General features: G+C 34.1%; 1 protein-coding gene across 1 annotated transcript; it reads right to left on the bottom strand.

The window, feature by feature from the left end:
• Window positions 1-836: 836 nt before the first annotated feature.
• Window positions 837-2,790, bottom strand: LOC119982227 (transcription factor MYB14-like). Its single transcript, XM_038825532.1, has 3 exons — window positions 2,425-2,790; window positions 2,180-2,309; window positions 837-1,777 (listed from the first exon to the last, which is right to left on the bottom strand). The coding sequence occupies exons 1-3, from the start codon at window positions 2,555-2,557 to the stop codon at window positions 1,240-1,242; spliced, it is 801 nt and encodes a 266-aa protein (XP_038681460.1). The 5' UTR covers window positions 2,558-2,790; the 3' UTR covers window positions 837-1,239.
• Between the last annotated feature and the right edge of the window lie 9,225 nt (window positions 2,791-12,015).

Here is a 12,015-nt window from a genome sequence, read left to right as displayed (position 1 = left end):
TAGTGTTTACACAAAAATTAATAATAAGAAACTAAAAAAATATATGAAAGCTTGAGAGAAAACTGTTTTACAATTGTAGGGTTAACTACGAAAACAATGAAGCAAGTATCAAGAGTGTAGAAAATAACCCTTGAACTAGGGTTATGAATGCTTTTAACTTTAAAAAGCTCTATCTACCTTTACAAAAAACGAGTCCTACAATCCTTATTTCCCAAATTTCCTTTAAAAAATTTGTTCACGGGATATGATGGCATCCAAACGGCCTTCTACAATCTGCCTTCAAAATCTGTTTGTCTGTCCAGACGAATATGTTGGGCGTCCGGACGACCTCTTCTCCCGCCTTGATTATGGACTTGTTAAGTTATCCGGACGGCACAATGAGGTGTCCGGACAATATGTGTTGGTCACTTTAACAGTTGTAATAATTGCTCCAAAAATAGCCACTTTGCTCTCGTTTTCCATAAAACCAATGGGAAATGCTTGTAAAAGTAAAATTATGCTCAAACACATATAAATACATTAATTAGATACTAAAACACTCTCATTAAAGGTCATCGGAACCTCAATTTAGAGATCCAATCACCCCCAACTTAGACGTTGCTAGTCATATCTTTCGGTGACTGATTTGAAACAAACAGTGAAACGAGTCATATCTTTGTTTGACCAACTTGGCTATTTACTCAAAATGGGAGTTACATTTTATTATGTTTTGTTTTTTTTATCTTTCTTTTCTTGTTTATTTGTTTTTTTCTCCCATTACTCTCTTAGTTACACCAAATCCCTTATGCTAATACAGCGGATTAAGTGCCCGGAAATTTCCAGGACTAGGTCTAATGTAAGAAAATAAAATGAATTGACTTAATGCCCAGCATTTAATACACTATGAACAATATATTGAACATTATCTTCAATACCATAAAACAATCTTAATCTAATTTAGAAACATATACATGAATCTGTCACTAACATGTCTCAATTAGTCAGTCTTCCCACTTTGTTTCTCCTTTCTGACCTTTCAAATGAACAATTTCTTCGTCCACGTTATCCTTATCACAAAGTAACTGCCTTTCAGTTTCTTCGTCAATGAATGCTTTTCCTTTTCTACCTTTTGGACTTGGCACAGTTCTTCCCCCCACCATTAACAAACATCTCTGTTGTGCACAACCCATCTCTTTCAATTCTCTAATGGTCAAAACCCAAATACCAAATCTTCATACAAATTGAAAGAGTCTTGGAAAATCATAGAAATCCTTGTATTCCTCCCACATCAATTAATAGGCTGCGCCAGAAGTCCATGCCATCATCAACGTATGAAGCTTCATTCATATGACTTGGATCCATAACATTTGAATAATTGAACCCAAAATGGTCTTGTAATCCATCAAAAAACTCAGCTGTCATCATGCTGGAAGAATTCTCTGCGTCTGATGATCCACAACTTTCGTCCATTAGAGGGAAATTCATTGCATAATCAAGACTCCCACATTTGATGGTTTCAGTACTACTGGTGGCCACTGTGGTGGTGTCAGTGAGCAAGCTGGAATATTGCTCACATGAATATATGTTATTATGCGTAGAGAGAGTGATATTTGAGGATTCTGAGTCGGCATTGATGCTGACTTGTTCTTGTTCATATTGTGGAGATGTGATCATGGAGTGTTTGATGATTTGTGGGGTATGGTTTTGTTTGAGTAGTCTCTTCTTCAAGTGGGTGTGCCATACATTTTTAATCTCATTGTCAGTCCTTCCTGGAAGCTGTGCTGCAATTGCTGACCACCTAGATATTACAAACAAAAAAGATTCCATAAATCAGCAACTTGCTTCTTACCATATTCTTGTCTTATTGTGAAAAATAAAGACTTAAATAGTTCAGTTGATGGGGTTCACAGATTAACAGCTAATTATCATCTGCAATTACTTCATATTTAAGTGTCAACTTTGCTAATTATTAAAGACAACAGTGTACTAATTAAGTACTATGAGATAGGCTAATCGGGTGGAGGTAGGTTTCAAACCCAGGATTTTGCCGATAAACTTAAAGCTCTGATGTCATATGAAACACCGATTCTCCTAAAAGCTCAAAGTCGAGTAACGATGAACCTTTAATCTTTAGTGAACCTAAAATTTGCAGCAAATTTGTGAATTATTTGGAAAGGCATTGAGGGAAATATATTTATACCTATTTCCCAAGGATTCATGTAATGTAATGATAGTGTCCTCTTCTTCTTTGGTGAAGTTGCCTCTCTTGATATCTGGCCTCAAGTAGTTTATCCATCTCAGTCTGCAACTCTTACCACATCTTAACAAACCTGTGTAAAGAACAGAACCCAAAACCCAAAAAAAAAAACATAAGAAACCATAACAATATGCAACAAAATCAGCATTAATCATTCATAAAAACTGCACTTTCTGTGTGTAAATTACCAGCTTGTTTGGGCAGAGCACGCCAGTTTGCATGTCCATAGTTGTGAATGTAGGAAACCAGAATGCGATCCTCTTCAGGAGTCCAAGGTCCCTTCTTCAAACCCATTTTTTCACAGCAAGGAGCCCTCACCATCCTTTGCGTTAAGAAAATGAAACTCTTTAAGTCTCTCTGTCTTGTCTGTTTCAGAGATTGATGGATGTATGGGGGGAGTAGTAGATTTTTGCAAGGGAAAGGGTTGGGTATTTATGGTCATTGATAAGTCTTGTTGCGGGCATGAATAGTCCAAGACATTGAAAGAGGGATCTGATTTGTTCAAAAGAAATTGCAAGTTCCAGGAAGGAGGGATGCCATCTTATAATGTTTCCAAGATTAGTTTTTGAATTATTTGTGTTAGTGGAGGTGATTAGTGATGGCATACGATCGAGGACATGCAATGCGACAAAAATCGGATTGTTAAATAAAATACATCAATGTTGAAGTAGCCAAATATGAGCTTTGGAAATTAGAAAACGACCTTTCATGAAGTTATAGTTCTAGTTATTTTATTATATTATATTACTTTATAAACAATTAATTCAGGAATAAATCAATTAGAAAGGGACGATTAGAGATAAGTCTCTCGATTAAGAGTTTTGTTTCAGCAAGTACAGTCGAATAAGTTTCGATGCATGAAGTTTGAACCACTATTGCATAAAAGACAAAAAAATTACATTAATTTATTTTATTGACTAAATTACCCTCACTTTATTTATTTAGAGATTTGAATTAAATCGGATTTGGGAAAATCTTGCGACGTTAAGCACCAATGGATATTCTTCTCTTCCGTATTCTTCTTCACATATTATTCTTCGACTTCCCCTAAACCAAAGCATCAACAAACGTCCCAAAGATGTCAATATTAGCACTGATAGTACGTAAATGTAACTCGTTGATCAAAGAACTATTCCAAGTCCTTGAAAATCTCCAAATTTTGATTGGGGTTTGATGGTGCATCTAGCTACAAAAGAATTTATTTTTTATAGTGAACGAGTCACAGTTAATTACTCCTATTTTTTTTTTGTAAAGATGAAGAAACATATTATATCTATCTGATATAGGTTTTGATTCCTATAACAAATTATCCTTTAAGGCCTCTCTAAAGCCTTTGAATGAGACTTTAGCTAGTTCTGGATGGATTGGTGTGGTTCCTCCTCTACTCCTAAGATACCAGAATATTGAACCATGAACAAAGAAAGGCATGATAGAAAAGCATATTAGCTGAATCAAATAACAATGAGTCGAAACACTTCTTTTTACCAAACAGGACCTAAAGTAAAGTTTAATTTCGAATACTAGATCTAGTTTAAATTTAAATACACATAATAGTTTAATAAAAATTACTTTTATGATAACTCTTGCTTTGATAAGTTGATGGTGAAATATTTATTAAACTACTCTTCTGGTATGTCTTTAAAAAAAAAAGTAGGTAGTGAATTTCGTTTACCACCTCCAATTTCAAAAGAGACCCAGTAAATAATACTATTTTTTTACTACCAAATGGTTCACTATAGTCTTAGGGAAATTTCCAAGTAACATTCCTATCTCTAATTTTCAACTTTTTAATAATTTTTATTATTAATCTCTCATTCTCTTATCACATTAAATAGTGAGCCACTAATTAGAGTGGTAAGAATGATGTATATCACCTGATAACCAGAGTTCGAATCACCCTCCCCCGTTTAAAAAATAAATTCCTGCATTAGTTCAATACTATAATATATATTCCCTTTCCGAATATTTAATAAAATATATATAGGCTTGAAAAAGTACAAAATTGGCGAAGCATCACACAATTTGCTATTAAATGGGTCAAAGAATGTGAAAGGAAAACATTTGACTGAGTAAGCACTGGAGGGCTTTTAGGCTTACTAGTCAAACCCATGCGACTTTTTATTGCTGACTGTGGGGACATAGAGGTCGACTTGGATGACGTGTCATGAAGTAGGCCAAGTCAACAAAATATTAATTCTGTTTATTTGAAAAATATTGCTACCACAATTTTCTTTTTAAAAAAAGAAGAGATTAATTTTATTAATCAGCACAACTGTCAAGACATGTAGGGAATAAATAGAGAGAGGAATCGCATCTACACACACTAACATCGACTCAAACATACGGCTCACGAATGTTAAAGTATTCGCGACTCTATTACATCCTCAAGGAACATGCAGCAGCTTGAAGTTAATTCATTGTAACTTTGTCCAAATATTAACCAGAATAAAGTAGTAAGAAGCTAAAGATGAATCTCCTCATTGAAGTGCTGCCACAATCTCAGTGACATGCCCTTCCAATTGATATTGGGCAAAATTATGATAAGTTACGAGTTGAACTCTAAAAATGAAAGCCAAAAGCTTCGATAGTCACCAATCCCCCAGGAAAGAACTCGCATATAACTCGAGACACGAACTTGACCCAAATGATCACGAATAATAGCACCCGCCCATGACTCACCAATGCGCCATGACCCATAAACGTAACATTTATTTTGACCACTTCTATGGGAGGACATTGCCAGCTTCTATAATTTGCGAGCAGCGAGTCTCGGTTGGTACATAGGAAGGATTAGGGGGAACAACAAGCTTGGAACTCTAAGATAAGCCTTAAAGCCGAATGAATGAGGCCTATAGAAGGAAGCCAAGAAGAATCTCCATGTATAATTCCATTTACAGCCAACCAAATGTGATAAAGAGTAATAATTAAATTAAGAACATGGTCAGATCATTTGATGAAAGAAGAACCAATATGCGATTAAGAAATCCCTATATTGTATGGAATCATTAGCGGTTTGCTAACATTGATATAACAATTGATCCATGAATTCAATTAAAAGTAATTAAAATACCGACTAAATTAAAAACAGGCATTATATAGTATTCTCTTTTTCCTTTAAATAATCTTAATAGCACGTGTTCAATTAAGAAAATTATCGATTCCATGATATTATATATATATATATATATATATAATTTTGTAAAGAACAACAAGTGTTAGGTTTTTTTTCAGCTTCAATTGTCGTGGTGCATGTTCTGTTTCGTGGAATATTGACTAGAACTCAAAAATGGCTGCTGCTGCTAAACTTTGCATTATATATCTTGTTATGCTGAACGTGCACCAGCTTCATATATAAATGCCATATCTTTTATATATATATATGTATATAAAGAAAAAGTCAGTCGGGCAGGCCATTGAATATTAATGATTTTCCTTAAACATATACATAAATGCCATATCTTTTATTACTTTATGGTTGTTAGAAAAAACGGCTTTAATTTCTCTATCAATGTCCGACCACTTTTAACTTAATTATTATTTCAAAAGGGTCGACACCTAAAAGCTTTACCACTAGTAGTACCATCATATTATGCAGTATAGCTATATATGTATATATAAACTTATGATTGCAATGGCTTATATAATTAGCATCCGTAACTTTCATGATTTAAGTAAAGTCAATGATATGTAACGCACAATGGAAACGGGCTAAGGTACGAACTGCGTTGATACCTAAGAGAAATACTCTGAAAACACATATTTATTTTTATTTTAAAAATGTTTAGTCTGACGACTCACAACCCTCTTTAAACAAAAACAAGGGAACTCTAAAAATCAACAAACATACCAAAAATGAAAAAATCGGGTTAGGTCTACAAATCACTAGCAGTGATAATCCAAAACAAGTCAGAATTGATAAAACGCGATTCTAATTTCTAATTAAAAAGATATAACATACACAAAATATTGGAGGGCTAAACAACGAATTTGACCAAAAAGTGTTGGGGCCAGTGATATAGACACTAGTCCGATGTGAATCGACGTTTTGAGTCAGCCCACCAAGTTAGAAGCAATTACGAAGTTTAAGTTTCTAATTTCTCCTAAACAATTTTTGAATTCGGGGGTGATTCAAAAGGTGTAGAAATCTTTTACTTGAAACAAATGAACTCTAAACGTGAAGTAATCACGAAAACTTGAGGCCCCATTACATGAACCTAGTCATGACAGATTGCACGAGCATAGACTCTTTACTTTTTCTTTCGTTTACCAAATCAACTTATTTTAATTACAATCAAAAACTTCCATCGCAGATGAGCTGTTAGCCACTGTATGTAATATATTTTTCCCTAAATTTGCAATCCCAACATGTAATGGGAGTCGTCCTGCAGCCAACTTCGGGCATTATAGGGTCCACAATGAAATAATCTTAAGGAAAAAGAGAGTGTCAACTTGGTACCATATATATATATATATATGTTGTTGCCTTTTTGGTTCTGGTCAGAGTCAATTATGTTGGCTCAGCTAATAGCTATAGCCCTTTAATCTAATTTAATTAGGAACGTGCGTAAATATGTGTGACAATCCATGCGTGCATGCAAGTGTTTCAAGCTTATCCACGAAAATTTGGAATCATAGTCGATTACTAGCCGCGATTTTCTTAGTACGGGACACTTAGTATAAGACCCACATCGTTGAATTTTCAACTTTTGGGACAAATTCGTTGAATCAATTTTCTATTATATAATCGTCAACATCACATACTATATATATGTATATATACATTATAAAATAAAAACAAACCAAGCAAACCAATTCAATTAGAGATTTAGTGAAAGAGACACAAATTATTTCATTGCTATATAACTCTTTTCAATCGTATTCATGAATTTGTATAATAGTTCAATTGTTTCTATTGTAATCGTCATTATCTCAAACTATTATTATTTGGAAAATTTTACAGTAGATTTGACCATGTTTTGGTTTATTGCTCCTTCGAGTTGTTTCCAGTTTGATTACGGTCAACTAGGTAGACATATTCATGGTTAGTCGATGATAATTAATTATATAGTGTATTTGTCAAAGCATTAATTGTTTAATTAGTGTTGCCTTCAGTGATGATCAGTCATCATATATCCCTTTCGATCACTTAGTCGTCCACTAGTGGTATTTGTATAATCCTCACCATTACTTACTAGCTAGTAATTACCTTTTAATAAAGCCCATCCGTTACACTCAACTAGGTCTTTTCATGGGCTTAGTGAGTTGGGCTTAGCCCATTTATTGGCCCATAAGGAATAAACCTGTGAGGGTAATCTGATGTATCCACGAGAACTGAAATCCAAAAGTGGAGAATATAATTGATGTGTATGGGGGTGTGAATTTATGATATTTAGGAAACTTGGTGTTCATTTATCTAACATCTGCTTACCACCAAAAAAGAGACATTATTGCTTTAGTGTGTCTTGATAAACATATAAGATTAATATTAAACTTGGACTAATCCTAGTTAAATAATGCCACAACATGAATGCATTCACATCACTACAATATATCTCTCTGTCTTGTTGTGTCAAAATGACTTTTTACAAGTTGAGAGAGGAAAAAAGTGGTTAGTGTCGGATAAAGTAAAGTTGTAAACACCAGATTAAGAATAATCTTGTTCTTAGGCTCTGTGATGGGCCTTAGTTGGTTCAGAAAAGTGATGTTCTATCACAAGGAAGCCCAATCTATAAGAGGCTATAACATTGACTTTTGAGGCCCAAAAAACATAGCCCAACCCAAGTAAGATTAATACAGGCCGAAACAAAATGAGTGTACCGTTTAATCTCAATTAACCAACTAAATAACTGTCAATAGATATCTCCAAGCCGTTATTGTTACCAGAAAACCACTAGCCTTTGATCACCAAAACCAAATCAAAACTTGATTCACCAGTAACCGTCTTCTCAGCAAACACATCGTCGTCTACAGGCGCTATAACACAAGCCACGGAGAGAACCCTATTTCAGTTCAAATATGTTTGAAGTTATGGGTTGATCTGGGGAAAATAGATATAAAACAGTTAGGGTGGCAAATCCAAACTGGTTTTCCCCTTTTTGAAACCTTTTCTTCTAATCACCAATGCGGATTCTTCTAGTTGATGGAGTAATAATTTTATGATGAGATTAAAAAAGTCTCACAAGAATCTCAGCGTCATTTTCCGTGATAAGAACGGGGATGAGTGTTTGTTTCCCACCCCATACTAGGGGTGAACATGAGTTGGGTTAGGGGAGAGATCTCATTCGACCTGCATAGGTTCGGGTGGGAGTTCCCTCAACCCTCAATCAACCTCAATTTAGATAGGGTTGGGTCGGGTTTTGGGCATATGGGTTGGGTAGGGTTTGGGGTTGGGTTGGCAGTGTGTGCAAGAAGTCTCATGGGTTAGTGGGTTGGGTTTGGGTACTCAAAGTCTCATGTGTTAGTGTCTTAGTGGGTTGGGCCATTAGGTATTCAAGTCCCACAGTTTCAAACACAGAAGAAATAATAGACTAATAAATGCTACTGATAATTGACTTATAAAAGTATAAAATGACTTTATATTATTGAAATGAGGTCCGGTTAATGCGGGTTGAGTTTAGGCAAATACCTCATCAGACCCGCATAAGATCGGGTTACCCTTTAACAAACCTTTATCCAACCCTCAGCTATGCGAGGAAAGTTCAGGTTAGTCGGGTTGGGTCTTAAGCGGGTTTTACACAGTCCTACCCCATACGTTAGGGGAGTCCTATCAAAAAATGATACTTTGGGAGACAATTTGCTTTTCCTTCATACATTGGGGGTTTAGGAATTTTTCCTAAACTGAAATTATCTCGGTTGAAGCCAGTAGTCACGATAGGGAAAGACTATTGACACCCCCACTTTTAATATTTACTCTCCAATAAAATAGGGTGCAAATACTAAAGAGGCACCCCTACTTTTTGTTTGTCATTCTCAATATTTTAATTAATTAAATCTTTAAAATATTCATTTTTTCTTTTTTCTTTGAAATTTTTATAATTAGTTTCATTTCGGATGGAATATTTATTATACTGTTATATGTTTTTTTTTGATATTTTATATCTTAAAATTAATCAATTATTTTTGTTAATCTTTTCGCTAATTGATACTTGGTATAAAAATCACAAAAACATAGTGGCAAGCCTAAACCGTAATGTCATCGAAAAGGCAAGCAAGTCAAGTAACTTTGATGAATATTAGTCACACGGGATGGGGGCCCAAGTCTAACACCACAAATTTGGACTTAACTCTCTATTGAAAACTCAGGTTGACAATAGGAGGTTTGTCATCCCTTATAAGCTAGACTCTAAGTCCATCATCTTTCGATGTGGGATTCTCATCAATCATCCCCCATTACACGAGGTCGTGCATGCTCCTAAGGGGGGAGGATTGATGAGAATCCCACATCGAAAGATGATGAGTTTGGAGTCTAGCTTATAAGGGAGGACAAACCTCCTATTGTCATCCTGGGTTTTCAATAGAGAGTTAGACCCAAACTTGTGATGCTAGACTTGAGCCCCCATCCCGTGTGACGAGTATTCATCATTGGTGCTTTCATTGAGAGCGCACGCGTCTGCGTGCAGGCCCTTGGGATAATACTATCGTAGACGGGCCTATCCCAGAGCCCATCCCTTGTCGAGTTGGGTTAGCAGACAGTGGGTCAAATTCATTATGGACGGGTTGGAAAAGAGAAAAAATACCGTAAAAAAAAGAGAGAGAGAAAAGGCCATTAAAAAAGTAACTGGAAAAACCCTAGATCCACTAGATTTGGCAAGACTATGTGACCCTAGCTCGCAAGGCTTGGGGTGATAAGTGGATTGTATGTCGAAATGGTATAGCCAAGGCCATGCGCAAGATTGTGCATGCTCCCAAGGGAGGAGGATTGATGAGAAACCCAAATCGGAAGATGGCGAGTTTGGAATCTAGTTTATAAGTGAGGACAAACCTCCTATTGTCAATCTAGGTTTTCAATAGAGAGTTAGACCTAAATTTGTAATGCTAAACTTGGGCCCCATCTAGTGTGACGGTATTTATCAAATTGACTCAATAATTGATTTCCCACTCATGCGAGTAGAAGAAATGGGAATGAATGCCGTCGTATTATTATATTATTATATGTTTTTCTTTTATATTTTCTATCTTAAATTAATCAATTATTTTTGTTAATATTTTTTTGGTAATTGATAATTTGTTTAAAAATCATAGAAATAAATATAATTAAATTAAATTATTTAAGTATATATGTTTTGTGATTTTTATTAGGGGTGTCCACAACCGATCCACAAACCAAAAACCGATCCATAATCATGGTTATTCGATTTTTTCGGTTACGGTTTCGGATATGGTTATGATTTTAGTAAAATTTCAGATATTATTTCGGTTACTGTTACAGTTACGGTTATAACCGAAAAAACCAAAAAATATTAATATATATTATATAAATATCCAAACATTATATACATTATATATATATATATATATATATATATATATATATAAAAGTTACATATTTAGATTAAAACTCTGATTATATCTTCATAACAAATTATAAATTTAGATGCCAATTAACCTAATCATTACACAAATTATAAATTAAGATTGATTAGTTGAAACTCATGGTGGCCTTATCATTTTAAAATTCATATAAATTAAGATTGATTATTGCTAAAGTGAAAGTGGTGAGACATTTTCATTTATGTTTTTTTTTTCTTGATCATATTATTTCTCTCGGTCTTGTAAATTTATTTTTCTTTAATTGTGATGAAATAATATATTTATTATCATTATCATGAATTTTTATCAAACTCTGTTAGATGGAGTTGGAGTCGATCATAACTATTTTCTCACTCAATTTGATATTTATTCATACTTTTTCATTTCTTCAAAAACCGAAAACCAATTCGATCCGAAAAATATGGTTATTTCGGTTTGGTTATCCGAATTATATGGTTCGGTTATGGATTCTAAAATATCATAACCGAATCGATTTGGACATTTCGGTTAAGGTTAAAAACCGAATGGACACCCCTAATTTTTATACCAAGTATCAGATACCAAAAAGATTAATAAAGATAATTAATTAATTTAAGATAAAAAAATATATATAATAAGTATCTAATATGAAACGGAACTAATTACAAAAATGTTTATAAGAATTTCTAAGAAAACATATAATGAATATTATAAAGATTTAATAAATTAAAATATTGAGAATCACAATCAAAAAGTAATTGTCTCTTCAGGACACCCCATTTTAATATTTGCATCCCATTTTATTTGAATTTGTTGTGCCTTGAAGAAATCCAAGACCCAATAAAATGAGTATAAATACTAAGCACTAACAATGAGGGCTTTTTGTTTGTCTATGGATGACAAAAAGTAAATTTTACTGGGTCAATATATAATTGTTCATGCTCCAATGGTATAATTGTGCTGGCCTCTTTTTACTGTCCCATGAATGTGGGCATGATAAATTCAATGCGCTAAGCCCGATAGCGCGCAGACACATTTTACACCAAAATCAATACTGAGTTCACTTCTATTATACAAAAAGTAAAACCAGTAAATTTATATCATTATATCAATACATTTTGTTGATCCAACCACATCAATAAAACACATCTCAATATAGCTATATCAGTAAAATACAAACCCCATGCATTACCCATGCCCAAAAATAAACAACCATTGTGAAGAGCAATTGCAGCAATCTAATTTTGTTGGTCCATTGATCTACTTTTTGG

Source organism: Tripterygium wilfordii, chromosome 1 (assembly GCF_013401445.1).
Source record: "Tripterygium wilfordii isolate XIE 37 chromosome 1, ASM1340144v1, whole genome shotgun sequence".
Classification (NCBI taxonomy): domain Eukaryota; kingdom Viridiplantae; phylum Streptophyta; class Magnoliopsida; order Celastrales; family Celastraceae; genus Tripterygium; species Tripterygium wilfordii.
The sequence above is the reverse complement of the archived record's forward strand: the minus strand, read 5'-3'. Positions and strand labels throughout refer to the sequence as shown.